This window comes from Alligator mississippiensis, chromosome 1 (assembly GCF_030867095.1).
Source record: "Alligator mississippiensis isolate rAllMis1 chromosome 1, rAllMis1, whole genome shotgun sequence".
NCBI lineage: Eukaryota > Metazoa > Chordata > Crocodylia > Alligatoridae > Alligator > Alligator mississippiensis.
Genome location: NC_081824.1, coordinates 266,428,307 through 266,446,146, shown reverse-complemented (window position 1 = coordinate 266,446,146; position 17,840 = coordinate 266,428,307). Strand labels below are relative to the sequence as shown.

The 17,840-nt window shown below is 43.3% G+C and overlaps 1 protein-coding gene across 1 annotated transcript in view; it reads left to right on the top strand.

The window, feature by feature from the left end:
• Positions 1–8,177, top strand: part of GABRR3 (gamma-aminobutyric acid type A receptor subunit rho3) — a 58,784-nt gene extending 50,607 nt beyond the window's left edge. Inside the window, exons 8-10 of the mRNA XM_059724321.1 lie at positions 1,165–1,317; positions 6,208–6,404; positions 7,660–8,177. Of these exons, the coding sequence (XP_059580304.1) occupies positions 1,165–1,317; positions 6,208–6,404; positions 7,660–7,956 (647 nt within the window). The 3' untranslated portion in view covers positions 7,957–8,177. The remainder of the gene's footprint in view (positions 1–1,164; positions 1,318–6,207; positions 6,405–7,659) is intronic.
• The last annotated feature ends 9,663 nt before the right edge of the window (positions 8,178–17,840 follow it).

The following is a 17,840-nucleotide window of genomic DNA, read 5'->3' as shown; positions in this document are numbered from 1 at the left end:
TTCTTCTGCTTTTTTTTTTTACTTTTCACTTGACTGAAGATGATTATTAAATGCAGACCAGCTCCTTTTAGTTAAGTAATACTAGTGAGCAAGTACAAGGGTAGCATGGCTTGGACCAGCACCGTCCTGCTGGGAGGGATTAGCCACAGCAGAATGAGTACAGAAACTGTTCATATGGACAGCTCTGCCTGCTAAGATCAGGGGCAACCTTCTCTGGGCACCCCTTAACCACCATGTTTGTCTTCTTCCCACTTGAAGCCTCTTTCAAATTCTCCCTCATTCTGCAGGCAAGCTCATAACATTAAGCCATCACAGTTCTTCAGTTCTCAGTCCCCTCCCAGGGCTTTCCCAAGAAGGAATCCATCTGGACAGTCATTCTGACAAAATTATTTAAAAAAGTAAAAATCCTATCCCAGGTTGAAACCATGTAATCCGTGTGTTATTTTAGAAAGGATTATTGTTATTATTAAGTTATAAATTCCTAAAATAGCCTGTTATATGGGCATGGCTGCCCAGTACAAGCTCATTCATCCTTCTATTCTTATTCCAAAGGCAGATTCTGACCTGCTAGCCATTTCTCTCTCTCTTTTTTATTTTAACTTCGCTCCATACTCCAAAACTCACTGCACTCCAGTGCAGCACAGTGACATGGGTGATTCACTAGGTGGCACTCTTCCCCCTGAAGTCAGCATGGAATAACTATTCCAACATGGACAAACAAAAGGAAAATACCCTGATTTAGTAAAGTGAGGTCTGGGCATTTGTAACCATGAAACACCCCATGCTTCTTTTCATTTGAGTAGAAGTATTAGCTTGCCGTCTTGACCAAGGAAATTACTTTCTGCCTGCCTGTGTTCTTCCTGAAGTTTCTGTTTCAATTTTTTTTATTTTTTATTTTCTGCCTTCAACTGTGATGCAATATTTTATTGCATCTTTAAAGAACAGGGATGTTCCATTCACAAAATGACTTTTTTTTAGGGTGGGGGGAAGAAATTTGTAAAGCAATTTGGAATGAGAGTCATGGTATAAACTAAGGTGCTTGTCTTATGTATTATTTATGATGTGATAAGGGCAAACCAGTGGAAAGGAGCTAATGGAAATAAGCTGATTGCTGATCTTTATAAAAACACTAATCTCTTCTCCCCTTGCTCTTTCTTTCAACAGGTTGGTACAACCGACTCTTTATAAACTTTGCCCTAAGGAGACACATTTTCTTTTTTGTGCTACAGTCTTATTTCCCAGCTATGCTGATGGTGATGCTGTCATGGGTTTCATTTTGGATTGACAGAAGAGCTGTTCCTGCCAGGGTATCACTAGGTAATCCTTGAAGGGATGTTTCGGGAGGGGAAAACGGGAAAGCAAGGAGGACTGTAGTTAGCTTAACCGAGTTCTGGTGTGCAGTACACATGAGCAAATGCATTAAATAGGTTCCTGAGTTACACCACTATTGTTACACCAGCTACATATACCCCATTACACATCCTCCGGACTGTGACATGGGGGAATGTTGCTCTCCACAGATCAGTTGTATTTTATTATAAAACTATCTATGACACATGGGAGTGGGACACAAGAAAGATGAGTATTTAAGAGCTTCCCTCTGTGGAACATCATTTGAACCTCTCTGTGTTTGCTCCCTATGGAAGTAGCAGACAATTTTCCCCTACCTTAACCCGTATGGGTCAAAGGGTGTATGGCCACTCACCTGCCTCTGCATCAGTTCAAGGTCCTTCATTTTCCCCCAAGCCTTATGTTTCCAGCTTAAGGCTATGTATAGATGTTCAGTTTCCCCAAAGACAGTCCTTGCTCTCTCAGAAGAAACCACAAGGGGCAGATGTTAATAATTTTTCTTCCAGAGCAGAAGTGGGCACTCTAGGAGAAAAATAACTTGGGAACAACCCAAGTGAAATGGCTTCCAGGAAACTCTCAGGAGACTGAATGTCTGTTGAGCAGGGGTCAGCAACATTTTTGGGCAGTGTCAAAAACACTTGCAAACTTGACTTGTAAGATGTTGGTATGCCAGGGGGGGATGGTGGGGGAACTGCAAGGGACCCAATACTTGTTGTGGCAGCGCAGCCCCAGCCCCTTCCCCGAAGCATGCATGCCAAGCAAAAGGCTTTTGCATGCTACTCTCTGGCACGTGTGTCAGGGGTTGCCTACTGCTGTATGGGCTACCTACCTAAGCTGCCTTACTGCCATGTATTTCCACACAAAAATTTAAAACAAATTGACCCTAAATTCACACCTTCAGTTAATTGTATGAACTGTCCTGAGTGCTTGCATACAGAAAAGCCCTTAATCCTTTTATGTAATTTTGAAAATGTTACCTTTTAATGCCTTATGATTTTGTTCACTAAAAGCCAAATCCTATCTTGTCTCTGTTCTGAGCCCTATAATTTTAACTCTGCACATCCTAGGATCAGGACCATAAGGAGCTGTCTAGTCAGTGTTTACAACATTAGTGTTTTATCAAAGATTGATTACTTGACATCATTCAAACTTCTCTCTTTGATGGCATAGCACTAATGGCCTTAGAATGAGTATATCCAAGGTTAACTTATCTCCGAAGATCTAATGGAGATTTCCTGGTACATCTAATATATCTCTAATGCTTCTGATTCCTACAGTTATAAATTTAAGAATTGACAAGGGAGTTTCCAGTTTTCATTCTTACTAACAGTTTTGGTTCTGGAAGCTGATTAAGTTCTTGTGTTACATTTAAGACAAGGGGAAACCTTGAAAGCCCTAGTGAATAAAACACATATGAGTGTATTAACAGATCCAATAAAGAAAGTGTCTTTCTGTAGCCATATTGACCTGTACAGAAAAGCTAAACCTGGATGGCTAATGTGATGTGTTTTATTGGAGTAATGGATAATTTTAAGTACAGTACATAGAATATAAATTAATTGTTGGGCCAGTGAAATAACTAGCCTATCTGCTACGGCTATGGCATAAATGAATCTCCTATTCCTTTCATCTGTGAGAAAATAACATCAAGTTTTACTTTAAATAAAAAAAAATGTCTTGAGTCCTGAAAGGTCATATAAAAATATTGACAAGCCTGTGTTCAACTGCAGTTAGCAGCTTACCAATGCTCTTTCTTTAAATCATATGGCAGTTTCTATGGGACAAGGGTAGGCAAGCTTTTCCATTTGCAGACTTGAATGACCCACCTGGGCTACAACTGGACCCTGCCACCACTTCCACTTGTTTTCCCAGCAACATGGAGAAGGTGGCTGTACAGGGAGAGTGGCTATGACTGGTGTTCATCCTCATAGCAGCAGGGGGAGAGTGTCTGCAGAAAGTACTCCCATTGCCAAATGCCACTGAAACCCCATGTCTGTGAGCTGAATTCAGCCCACAGTCTGTAGGATGCTGACCCCTGTTACATGAGATTATACATCAGGTTTCCCTGAATAACCGGTTTGTATTACAGCAGTATATCCAAGATAATTTTTGATGAGCTTTATATTCCTGATCAGTGATTTGGATACCAAGTTATAATGCTTCTCTTCCTAGTTTATAAGCATCTGAATACATTTTTACTCTTGTATGGTACATTCAGAACCTCAGTGTTCAACTTAAATCTTTAGATGAGAGAAGGGAAGATAAAGCTCTTGAATGTTTTAGTGAAGTTAAACTAGCCCAAAACTAGATTAACACATAGTGAATTGGGCCCAGTGATAAAGTTCATTGAGTAGAGCTGGTAGGAACTTTTGTCAAAAATTAAATTTTGACATAGAAAGTGTACAATTTCTCCTATAAAATGTTTAAGCTTCCTAACCAGCTTTGTATTTTATTGTTGTAGTAATATTTTTTTCTGTTAAAATAACAAATAGATCAGTTTTTCATTGATTATTTTCATAAAAAATTTAAGACTGCCATGATATCATCGAGGATTCTGACTTACATAAACCAGTGATAACTTCTCAATGCTATATTCAGTATTTTAGCAGCTTGAAAAAAAAGACATAGCTGGAATAAAAGACTTAAATAAGGCGAACAACATAAACACTTTACAAGTTACTGGGCTTCCATGGAAAGGGAGACTGAAAAGATTAGGGGTGAAATTTTGGATCCATGAAGTCAATGGGAAAAACTCCCATTGACTTCAGTGTATCCAGATTTTCATAGTAGGCTTATTTTTTTCCAGAAAGGGAAGCTGCTGAGAAGTTATAAGGACACACATTCAACACATTCAATTTGTGGGGTGGGAAGAGATCTTGTTAATCTTTGAAACATGAGTAAAGAGACAAGAAAGTTGTGAGCCTGGATCCAGGAAGCACTGTCCACTACAGACATCATTTACTCTGCTGAGAGTTGTGGGTCCTCTATAGGAAATTCACTTCCTACACACTGGTGTAATCAGCCCCTAGAGCCCACCAATAAACAACGTTACTGAGGCAAGTTCAGTCAGTAGTTTAGGACAGCTCCTTGCATACGGGAGCCAGAGTATCAGCTTAACTAACAGGTACAGGCAGTAATCCCTGGAGGACCTGGCCTGCACCTTATCACTAACTAGCACCTGCTTTCTTTGTGGCTGCAGTGGTTGGCTTCAGTTCCACTAGTATGGAAGGACTAGTGAGGGTCTTTCACCACTTTAGTTCTTTTGTAGATACACTTTCCAGAGCCTTGTGTTCTGACTTATTAAGAGCTTTTGGCATATTCTGATGTCAGTTTTTAAAAATGTCAATGAAGATTCTGTACAAAGTCAAATAATGTCTACATTTCATAGGGACCTAGACCAGAAAGGGCTGCTGTGATAATTTACTCTGACCTCCTGCATACCAGAGGCCACAGAATGTCATATAGGAATTTCTGCTGTGAGCTTTAAGTAAAGCAAATCTTTGAGTAATACGTCCAAAGTTGATTTACCATGGCTAAAATGAAAAGAGAAGATTATCTGTTCTCACCCATTCCAAGGGCAGGCAATTATTTTGGGCAGAGGGCCGCTTACTGAGTTTCAGCAAGCCATCAAGGGCTGCATGACAGGCAGCCCAGGGCAGATTAATATTAATTTTCTAAATTTTTTAGGGACCCTATGGGCCAGATAGAATGACCTGGCAGGCCACATCTGGCCCCCGGGCCACATTTTGCCCACCCCTGCTAAACTACAGAGCAGGAGTAATAGCAATCAGGAAAAACACCCTTTCCCTGTACTCACTGATGCATTAGAGAAGTTTTAAACTTCCTTCTGAAACTTTGGGCATTGAGTAGCATTGAAAAGAGGGTATCAGGCTACGTTTGTTGGTCTATTCTGATATGGCAATTGCTACATAGAGGGCATGTCTACACATGCACCCAACTGCGCAGTTGTTACTGAGCAGTCATTTAGTACTTTCCGCTGTTACTGTGCAGTCCCGGTGGGCACATGGGTAATTTCTGACCCTACTGTGCAGTAGCAATGAACTGCTGTACAATAGCTCATTGCTACTGTGGAGTAGCATTGGCATCACAGCTTGTGCCCGCCAATGCTACATCCCCATAGCGATGAGCTACGTTGCCATAGCTCGTCACTATGGCGACACAGCATCTTGTGTAGATATGCCCAGTAGCTCCCAGTCCTTCTAAGCTGTTTACTCTGTGGTGATTGCAGTACCCAAAATAGAGAGATGCATTGTATTTAACACCAATGGAACTGCTTAATCACAAAAGGTTGCAGAAATGCATTTAACATCATACAGGGGGTGCAGTAGAAGTCCTGCTAGGACATTGTAAAGTCTGGCCAGTGCTGTTGTGCTTTCATTGAGGCTATGTGTGAGAGAGAGGTAAATGGGAAGTGTACCAAGCTCAATGCTTCCAGGAACACACAAAGCAGGAACATTTTCTAAACCTTTTAACAGTGGTGCTTCATACATACTTCATCTGCAGTTTCAAGAGTTGCAGTTGACGAATGGTTTTCTGCACCTTGTATTACAGGATCTCACCTCTATGGAGTTAGGACTAGCTATGCTTTAGCACTTTCTGTGAACAATGGATTTTCCATTGTACTGATGGAATATATAGATGATCTATGGGTTGGGTACTGTTTTGAGCAGGTCTATGATGTTATCCTTTATAGCATGCTATATGTGTCATAACCTGTGCCAAGGGGCTAAAGGGGTCCCCTCACATTCACAAAACTATGCTGAGCAAGTGGCCAGTCATTAGTTGAATGAAGTCAATTGGACTTTGCTCTGTATTAATCACATCTTTCTTTGGCAGGTATAACTACTGTGCTGACAATGTCAACTATAATCACAGGAGTAAGTGCCTCAATGCCTCAGGTGTCTTACATAAAAGCTGTGGATATATACTTATGGATCAGTTTTGTTTTTGTCTTCCTGTCCGTCATTGAATATGCAGCTGTGAACTATCTCACTACAGTAGAAGAGAGAAAACAACTAAAAAAAAGAGGGAAGGTATAAACTTGTGTATTTTGGTGTCATCAGACAGCCACGAGATATAGTGACGTGGCATTGTGTGGTGAAATTTGTGCTGTGACTGTGTCTCTACCTTTTGACTAACTGGTCATTTGCTCTTACATGCTCTTTGGATGGTAGGAAAAATGGCTCTCCTGTCCTGGATACTGAGAGTACAGTATTCCCTCTTCCCTTTTCCAGTGGCAGAAGCTAAGGGAGCTTCATCTCTCCATTTCTTTCTGCCACTTTTGGCAGCTGAGGGGGAAGAGATCTCTCTCCAGGGTCTTTCTCCTCACCCCTGGTGGTTGACCAGTCTCCCTTTTTTTTCCTCTCTTGGAGCTTGGGGAAGATAGGCTCTCTTTGTTCCTGCTTCCTAAAAGGGAGAGGCCATTTCTCTTTTCTCGCTTCTTGCCCAGTTCTTTCTAGTCAGTTTTGATTGGACAGACCGGTCGTATGATCTGCTATTGCTCCCTGATCAGAAGAGTAGCTATGTAATTCATTAGAATTACCTTTCTGAAGTGGACAGTCATATTTACAAGTTAGAAATTTGCCCTTCCTGAATCCTCTGTACGGTTTCCTTGCTTCCATGAACAATCCCATCTGTGAACTCCTTGGCTAGAAGAGCTGAGGAAAAGGGAACAGGCAAAGGTCACGCGTATAGCACCAGTGATTTCCCTGTTTTATTTCGAGTTTTTGTGGAAAATATCTGAGGCGTTCCCCTGTAGTTAATTGGGTCCTGCAGAAGGGCAAGTTACCACAGGCAGATGGCCATCTGTCTGTGTTATACAGTTGCCCTGTTTTTTCCCCACCAAGTTTTTTGAAAACAGAGGGCACCTATACATGAGCAGCAAGGCTGCTCTGCCATGCTATAATTACAGCGCATCAGAATAGATTCAATTAATCAAGTCTGCTGGAGCATGGGGATTACCACGCTCCAGCAGACTCCAGCGTCTCATGTATCAGCATCCATGCACTGAAAAATGGTGGCAGGGGCACTTTAACTGAAGCTCATTCTACAAGCTTTAGTTAAAGTGCTCCTGCTGCCATTTCTCAGTGCGGGGATGCTGATACACGATACTCTCCAGGTGCTTTAATTAGAGTGGCTCTCGCAGCTGCTTAAATTAAAACACCACTTCCCACCCCGCTCCCGGAGCACTCCCAGAATGTCAACAGGGGAGACAACCTAGCAGATGAAAGTCTTGTTTATCGGTCCTATACCTCCTGCTAGACCACAATAATTATTATTTGTTGCCAGGTGCCAGGAGTGTATAATCTTGATGCAGTGCAAGCAATGGCCTTTGATGGCTGCTATCATGACACTGACCTTGACTTGGCTGATTTGTCAGTGCACTCAGAAGAGAGCTCATCTCGGGGACGTGCAGCCAGCATCCCCAACGTGGACACAACACGTGTAAAGAGGAAGAGATCCTTGAAAGGAAATGTGGGCAGGATTATTTTGCAGAACAATCATGTCATTGACACATATTCCAGGATTATATTTCCAATTGTATATATTATATTCAACTTTTTTTACTGGGGTTTGTATATATGAAAGGAAAACACTACAATCTACCCATTGGCTTGTATGAGAGGACATCTGAAATGCATGCTTAAAAATAAGCCCAACAGCAACACAGACGAAACATCTAAAAATCTCTGGAACAGGTTCACACATCAGACCAGGGAATGTCAGTTTGTTTGACAGCAAGAATATTCATTAAAAACCCCAGTGACTTGGCTCTGTAAGTGTTACTTCTAAAAGGGACAAGGGGTTTTAACTGGTCCATGCAGGGCTTCACAGTTGTAGTCTGAAGTCTTTGTAACTTCTGAAGTTGCTTATGGATTTTCATGTTACAGGGCCCTGCATCATGCTGCTAAATAATTGGTAGTTCCCTGAAATAAGTTGTCAATGCAGTCTTCAGTCTCTTACGCTATTCTGTAACCACCCTTCCCTACTCAGCCTCTCTTTTCCTTTTCCACCTGTGATCCATGCTACTGTAATGCAATCAGCACCATACATCATCTTCAGATGGCTCTTGTCTTTATTTAGCTTGCTGTGCTCCTGTTATTCTGGCCAATTTGTATATACCTCAGCAGCCTTTGTGCTTGGATGGTGGGTTGGGGTAAGGAGATGATAAGTAAGCAGTGAATTGGGAATTAGCTGCAGGCTGGAACTGAGATGTCATTGTGGATTACAAAAATGGAGGTCCGTCTGACTTTGTTTGCATCCCTTTAGAAAAACAGATTTTTGAATGCTCCAAGATCATTGACCACTGAATAGTGAATATAGAGGAGTGCACTAAGTGTTCTGTAGGCAGTGCCACAGCATCTGAAGGGCAATCTGTTAGCTGTGATTGACTGGATTGATAAAAAGAACAGAAAGAAATGTCTGTGGTCTGTTATAGCAAGGTATGCCACTCATTGTAGACCCAGTCCAAATCAGCCTCATGCAAACCTTTTGTTGTCATCCTATCTTTTCTGTAAATTAACCAGATCAAACACTTGAATTCTTGAAGCGGGGACTTAAGAAAGCTCTGCAGGTAAAAAAGAAGTCTGTCATTATTACAAGATTCTTGCTATGCTGATTTTATTGTATGCATCGGTTTGGGTCTGTCACTCCTCTGGGTGTTAGAGGTTAAGAGTTAGGGTGAGGAGAAATTGCATATGACTGCTTGGTTCAGTGATTCTGATTGAATCTCTGAGAATGAGAACAAAGGCAAGGAGGAAATAAAAGGAAACAGTTACATAGCAGCAGTCATATTTTGCATAAGTTTGTCTCTGGGGTTCAGGCCAAACCTAGGACTGCTGGAAGAGGGGTAGACAAACAGAAAAAGTAGTTCAGCAGCCCCCCAAAAGGGTCAGATAATTGTAGAATTACTTGTATGGCTTTCTCAAATTGGCAGTACCTGGAATTTCTTGGTCTTGTCTTGAATTTTAAAGTAACTACATGAATGCAACATAGAAATCCATGCTGGTAAGAAAATGTCCAAAAAGTAAATGCCTGCCAGTGCTGGGTTGAAATAATGGAGATGGAAATAAACTTGAAAGCATGAATCACTTTCTGGCTGGTATGATTTCACAGTTATGATGCTGTTTGTTCCTTGAATAATGACATCTGTTACTTTTTGGAAAAAAATCATTTGTCAAGCTCCCAAACACAAAATTGAAAATGTTGATTATGTGCTGAATACAGAGCAACAAAAATCCCATGGACTGAGTGAGTATCTTGGCAGCCACTTTCCTGTCAAACAAATGAACAGAGCTAATATGCCTTTGATACTGTTCCAGGGAATCTGTCATAGAGAGCAGAAGTATATTTCTGGGAATGGCAGTGCTGCTGGGAGACTAGAGCCAAAGGACACACAGAACTTAGCAGCCTTGGCAATAACACATGAGACATCAAGCTCAGCAGATTTGTTACATAAAACAGTGAATGTGGCACCCTTATTGCTCCACTGCCACAGACCACGCGCTCCCTACTCTGCCCAGTACATAAGTCTGTTTGAGACGGTCCCATGTAGTTGCTCCAGATGTGTGCTCCAAAATCTTTAACCATATAAGTGACATAAAAATATCAGTTTTTAAATACAGGTTGTCCTCTGATTCATTGGGGCAAGCATGTTCTTGTTTGCTGAAAGATAATCCTTGACTGCTGAGGGAACAAAATACCACTGTAGGATTTTGGCAATAACTAGGGAATTCATATTCTAAAATTCCTAATGAATGCCTGATAGACAAGGTTATTTGGGTAAATGTGGTATCTTGTATTAGACCAACTAAATAGTTGGAAAAATGTTCTTTGCAAACTTTTGAGCACAAGCACCCTTCGTTTGGCATAGGGAGAGTCTGCTGGTGTGTGTGTGCTTTCCTGGGTGGAATAGAAACATAAGCCAATATGTACAATATAGGTCTGTGAAAATGCAAATGCACGGCAAGGAAGATCAGAGGGGATGGGAGCCTACAAATTTCATTTAATAAATCTACTGGATACAAAAAATCATGGACTAAATATAGACATTGGATTTATGGCACATAATAACCTGCCTGCCATCCGATAACCCCAGGTAATCTCTCTACATTTTACCAGCTACATACTATCAACAGCTCAACGTACACTCCCCTTATCCCACTACCTGTCTCTCACTTGTCTTTTCATCTATTTAGTTGATCTAATTAAAGCTATCATATTTACCTAAAAAACCTTGTCTGTCTATGTCCTTAGACCAACACAACTATAACCAACATCATCTAATGAATGTCAGAATATTCCATAATATTGAATCCATAATTCCAATTTAAACATCCCAATGCATGGGGGTGGAGGTGAAGGTGTTTGGAAAGGGACAGGAAAGAATCCATGTCTGTACTGGTGCTTATAGCAGTTTCTTCAGACTCATGATTCAAGAGGGTAATCTAATTTATTTGACCACTTGTCTATCCCAGTTGCAAAGGAAAAAAAATCCTCAGTAGAAAAATAAAATCCATGGTGTTTGCAATGGAATAACAATTACTAAAGTACTTCCCCCACATGAAAACTACTATGTATGTGCTAAGTTTTATGATGGTGATGAAAAAAGATGCACCATTTATCCAGACAGACAACATATACATACTGCAAGTATTGTTCAGGAAGCACATCATGGTTTTGTCTTGAAAATAAAATGAGAGATGATGCCGGTTTTGTTAAAAGTGAGAATATTACACATGCTCAAACAAAATGTATTTGTCAGAGTGTTCACTTTGGAAGCACTCATGTTCTGTGTCTCAGTGGATTGGAAATTTTCCAGTCAGGTAGCTGAAATAACAGCAGGTATGACTTATGTAGGATGTGACCCCTTTATTTTTATCATTTGTTGTTATATCAGTCGAACATCTTTTAAGTGTTAGTGTGGGTTTTAATGCCACAGAACTCAGTTCTCTGATCTCCTAAGCTTGGCAACAAGGGATGGCTGTATGCTTATATGCGTGCCATTTTCATAAAGAAGCATGCAGTATTTCATCCCAGTAACATGTTTTTTAGAGAGCTCAGAATAAATGCCATTTCAGAGAGTGCAGATATTATTGCTGCCTTAATATAGACTTAGTTCCGATTTTAAATAAACTTTGCTGGTTGCCCTGAATGTTGGATGACGTCACAGAATCATAGAAAATTAGGGTTGGAAGGGACTTCAGGAGGTCCAACTAGTTGAACTCGCTTCAGGAGTTCATCTAGTCCAACTTCTCGCTCAAATCAGGGCCATCCCTAACTAGACCTAGATCATCACAGCCAAGGCTTTGTCTACCTGGGCCTTAAAAACTTCTAAGAGGTTCTATAACTTCTCTGAGTACCTGTTCCAATGCTTTGCTACCCTCTTTACAAGAACGTTTTTCCTCACATCTACCCTCAACTTTCCTTGCTGGAACCTGAGACCATTGCTCCTTGTTCTGTCATCTGCCACCACTGATAACAGTCCAGCTCCATCCTCTTTGGAACCTCCCTTCAGGTGGTTGAAGGCTGCTATTAAATCCCTCCCCCACCAGTCTTTACTTCTCCAAACTAAAAGAAGACCAGTTCTCTCAGCTTCTCCTTGTAAGTCGTGTACCTCACCCTCCTAACCATTTTTGTTGCCCTCTGTTTGGCTCTCTACAGTTTGTCCACATCTTTTCTGTAGGTGGGGAGGGGGTGGGAACTGGACACAGATGTGGCCTCAGTGCTGAATACAGGGGAAGAATGACTTCCCTTGATCTGTTGGCAACACACCTAACAATGCAGCCCAGTATGCCATTAGCTTTCTTTGCAACAAGGGCACACTGCTGGCTCATATTCAGCTTATTGTCCACTGTAAGTCTCAGGTCCTTTTCTGCAGAGCTGCTGCCCAGCCAGTAAGCCCCCATCCTGTACTGGTGCATGGGATTGTTCTGTCCTAAGTGCAGGACCCTGCACTTGTCTTTACTGAACCTCATGAATTTTTTTTTTGTCCAATCCTCCAATTTGTCGAAGTCTTTCTGAATCCTGGCCCTATCCCCCAGCATATCTGCTACTACCCCCACCAGCTTGGTGCCATCTGCAAATTTTCTGAGAGTGCACTCTATCCCATCTTCCAGGTCATTGATAAAAATATTGAACAAAACTGGCCCCAGGACTGACCCTCGGGGCACTCCAGTTGATACTGGCTGCCAACCAGACATTGAGCCATTGATTATTATCATTCAAGCCCAATGATAAAGCCAGTTTTCTATCCACTTTACAGTCCATTCATGCAGCCCGTACTTCCTTAGCTTGTTTGTGAGAATGTTGTGGGAGACCGTATCAAAAGCCTTGCTAAAATCAAGGTACATAACATCCACTGCTCTCCCCACATCCACAAAGTCAATCATTTCTTCACAGAAGGCAATCAGATTGGTCAGGCATGACTTGCCCTTGGTGAATCCATGTTTATATAAATACCTGAGCCAATAATAACTCAGGCAGAAGGCAAAGTAGAGGTGCATCTTATGGATGAATAGAATGAGAGATGAATAAGCTTTTGTGAGCCACAGCTTCTGCATCTCTGATTCAGTTAGTGCTAGCAGTGCTCAACCTGTAGCCTATGGGCCAGATCTAGCCCATGCAGCCATGCCGTCTGGTCTGCAAGGTTCTCCACAGGTCCAGAAATATGATGGTGGCAGGGCTAATTGCTGCTCCCCTTCTGCCAAGTTTCTGGATCCCTGGGGAGCAATGTAAGCCTGATAACTTGGGCCTGTACATTAAATTGTGCCAGCATGTGGGGTCATGCTGGCATGTGGCCAATCCCATGTGCTGACACTGTCTGGGATCCAGCCCATGGGCTGACCCTGTGTTACTTGTCTGGCTTGATGGGCTGCTAGATTGGGCACCACTGCTAGTCTATAAGGTGCCTGACTTCAGACTAACAGGGCTAACTACCTCTCAGTAACAAATCAGATCAAGGAACATGAAGATATCTTTTAAAAAGTCACAGGCAAATAAGAGGGAGAAAGAAACCTAATTTAAAAAGTATGTATTATCTATCCTTAAAAAGTGAATTTTTTGCACATACGGATTTTTCCAGGTGACAAACTTCTTTCCTGCCTAAGTGATCTGGATACGCTAAATATCCCAGGATCTATAGCTTTCAGAAGCAGCTTTGATTTTTTTTTTAAATGGCTCACCTGGTGATAAACAGGCACAGCCAGCAGCAGAGACATGGACTGAATGTCTTGGATAATAAACTCATCCATTTATATGCATTATTATGATGGTTAATTAATGTGTGATAGCTTACCATTTTATTTGTTCAGCATCCAGGAGCTGGCTGAGTGCATTACAGAACACAGAAACAATTTGAATCTGACAATGATTTCAAAAGGCCTAATTAATGTTAATCATGAAAGACAAACATTTTACTTGGACTTCCAGAGACTGCAAAACAGAACTAGACTACAAAACTAATTGCACAAAAAAAGCTGGCTTTCAATGGGTAATTTGGTGGGGGAAAGGTTCTATTATTCCCATTACTAATCCTCCAAATCCTCTTATGTTTTTGAGTAGTCTTTCTTGCACATATCTATCTTCTTTTATTCTTTTCCACTTACATTAACAAGATAGAACTGACAGCTAAAGTCTGCTAGTTCATCTTTTTGCTGGCAAAACTACTTTGTAAACTGTAGGTATTTCATTGCTTATGAGCTACAAACGAACAATGATTGAACTTTGGCAAAAGTCAGCTAACATTTTCCACATGATATCCACCAAAATGGAAATTATATGTTATTAGGTATATTACTTTATGGAAATAAAATATACTTATAGGAAGATTAATATGGTCACAGATGCCACCCGGGGGCGCTTACTTGGGTCCTCCAGACTTGTCCCGTCGTTCTGAGTATCCCATGAACGCAGCCCAGGCATGACTTCTTAGGTAGACGGGGAGCTTTCAGTCCTTCCAATTGAAAGATGCCAGACTTTTGATCCCCGATCCTCCCTGATTTTCCATGACCCTCCCTGGTTTTCCATGGTCCTGCATCAGGAGCTACCTTCCAGTTTAGCTCTCCAGGGAGCCGCATCACAAAGTTTCATGCAACAAATCCTATAGCTTTGTTTCACCAGAAGGCATTTATTAAGGCAAAGGTCACCCAGCTTCCTCCAAAAGGGGTCCCTCTGTCCCCAGTCCAGCCTGCATACTCCAGAGCACCCCAAGGTTAGCTCAGCTGTTCTCTCCCCTCTGCATAGGCTCCCTAAGTTATTTTGCTGTTCACTTTCTTCACACTCTCTCCTGGTCTCAGGTTGCCATGCTGTTCCTTGGCTGCTCCATCCATTATCATACTCATCTCTTCCAGCTGCCCTGAAAGTATCTGCCCAGATACCCTGGAAGCCCCCTGGGTGTGGCCTCCCTATCCCACCATGTTGATGTGCTAACAAAGTCATTCACATCTTTGTGGATAGACTTGTCTTCTGTTGAGTAGCTCAGCAATTCTGGTGTCACTGTCTTCTACCCCATTCTTTCCCCTCTGTACAAAGTTAGCTAGGGAAATTGAGGCATGCAACATTGATTACAACACAAACACATTTAAAATAGAACTACTACAATAAAACCCAGAGCCTGCCACAGTAATAATGATTCTGAATATGTTTTCAGGATACTGTTGGAAGAGTGATTCTGGAACACAACTAAGCTTCAGGGGGGGTGGGGGAAAGAAAGAGGAAGGAATGTGGAAAAACTAAAGTCTATATTGAGTCAGTGGGGGAAATGTTAAAAAAATCAGAATGAGGCTTTCTGTCTTTGTGGCTCTGTGATACCCACTGCCTATTGTGTATTCCTGTGGGGTAGTTTCCAGATAAGCCTTTTCTGACAGGCATACCTATTAAATACTTGGAGGTAGAAAGGTGTTTCAGAGAGATGGTTTTCTTTTAAATGAAGACTGTTGCAAACTTCTTGGGGGGAGGCTGAGGTATGTCAGGGTGAGATGGCATTAGGTCCTCATCTACTTGGGGAAGCCAATCCTGCCAGAACAGGTGATGTGTTAAGTGCTATTTCTAGTAGGGGTAGGGTGGTGGCTGATCTCATTAGCTAATGGGATTGAGGTCCTGCTTGGGCTCTTGGCCCAAACTAGACAATGGCTCTGCGGACAAAAGCAGCTGTAGGTGTGAACTGCCTGTCCAACTCTTTCTCCTTGCAAACCATACACCAACGGCCCTCTGGGAGGGGAAGTGTAACACTTTTGTCCCTGAGAAGGGAACTTTTTAGTTTAGGTCCATCATGGGAAGGTCAGTGAGACCCTCTTGAGCATGCTTGGTGGATAAATGGGGGGGTTGATGGCTACAGGGGGTGTATCTGAGGGCAGCTGGAAGGGAACTCTCCGTTAACAGGGGCCCTGAGGAGCACGTTCACTGGGAACTCTGTGAACAGGGGCTGGGCTGGGTGGACTGAAGTGGCTGCCCATGCCCCTGCCCTTGAACTAGCCAGGCTGTGTTGCCTCTTAGGCTGGGAATAGGGAGGGCACCATAACTAATTCAGTCTTAGCTAGTGGGGCACCCCCTGACCCACTGCTACAGCTTAAATCAGAGGGAAGAGAAAAGAGCTCTGGAGGAAAGCTGAGGCCTCTTGGGTGTATGAGATCCATGCGGTACAGCAATCTCCATAGCACAGTGATTCCCAGCCAGTGTGATAGGGCTCCCTCAGTGCTGCCAGATCCTTTGAAGGGAGAAGTGAGGTGAGAAGCTAAGCAGGTAAGTTAGGCTCACCCTCGTCTGTGTCTAGACGATCCCCCACTGATTGATTGGGGCTGGGTGAGCCCTGGGTAAGCTCTGACTTGGATGGCTAAACAGGCGCTAAACTGAGGTGCCCAATCTGAGCGCTGGCTGGAAAGTGACACCAGCGCGTGGCATCCATCCAGAGCCTCTAGGGAAAGCAGATTCAACATGCTGCTTATGGGACTCAAAATAAGAGGTGCGCTGGGGATGGTTAGGCTGGTCAGCAGCTGCTCTGCTCCCTGGGGAGCCGAATCAGGGCTGGTGGGGAAATGGGGTAATGAAGAGGGAGGGCTAGTGGCCACAGGGGGTGCACCTGAGGGCAGAGTTGGAGGGCATGGCTCTAGCTGGGTGCTCCGCCTTTTCCTTGAGAGGTTTGCAGCTGGCCTGGGCGGTTTGTTTGAATCACAGGAAAGAGACATAGGAGCTTTGGGGTTGTCATTGCCCCCCTATGGCGATGCCCCACCTAGGCGCTGCTGGGCCTGGGGGGATGTATGTCCAGCATTGCCAGGTCTTAAATATGAAATTATAGCACTGGAAGCTCAGAGTGATCATACTTGGTGAAAAACTATCCTACACTGAATAAATAGGCAAATAAGTTGTCTTATTTATAATGCTCACTGTAACTTGCCTGGAGCGAGTGAGAACTGAGTCATCCACACTGAAGCCTTTTTCTATTTTGAGGCAAGCAATCGTAAGTAAGAAAGTGCTGACAGCAAACCCCAAGTTGGTTAAGACTGGGGTCATGGGTGACTGGTGCCTCCTGAGTCTGGGGGGTGTACCTGTAGAAGCTGGCAGGGGGACGGGGCTGGTGAGCACCCGCAGAAGCTGCTGGCCAGGACGGCCCTATTGGCGGGGCATGTGCCCCACCATGCCCCTGCTACTAGTTGCCTATCTATGACTGGGCTTTTGCCCCTGCTGCATCAATGAGCTGCCTCAAAATGGATGGTACATTTCGCAGACAAGGTTCTTTGGGTCAATCCGATGTCTTTTACTAGACCCACTCAAATTGGGCCTGCACCTCCATTTGAAATTTTTTAGGGGTCCAAATCTGAGTGGGTCTAATAAAAGATATCAGATTGACCCAAAGGAAAGACTTTGGTCAGAAGGCAGCAGCTATCCAGTTTCACCAGCCTCAGAGATTTAAGGTTAGATCCAGAGTTGGCTGCACTTGTGGCTCACAGACCGCTTTTTAATACACCCTCATACAAATACCACATAATGTGGGGCTTGTCTTTTTGTCTCCGTCTCGTTGGACATGTGGCTAAGACCTGGCGGGGGGGGAAAGCCAGTGGCTTGTGAACCTTGACACTGCCCGAGCTCTAGCCGTGGAAACGCTGCTTTAGACACGAGGCTGAAGCTGGTTGCTCATGCCCAGCTCGACTAAGGAATAAGGAACTGGGAATAAGGAAGTGGGAGTAAGCAACTAGCTTCAGCCTCGTGCTTTAGACCTGGCTGAGGATGTCTTTCATTGCAACACAGCAAGAGACGTGTCTGAAGAGGTTTCCCGCGCAGGACCCCGCCTCTAAGGTGTGCTCTGCGGGAAGCGAGAACCCCCCTGATCATCACCCGCCTCTGCCCTGAGCCCACCGCGGCTGCAACCTGCCCCACGGCACAGTGTGAACACCGCTCCTGGTCTCCATTGCCCAAAGGCTGACAGGACTGCACTGAGGCCATTGCCCCGGTCCGCCCGGCGGCGCCTCGGCTGT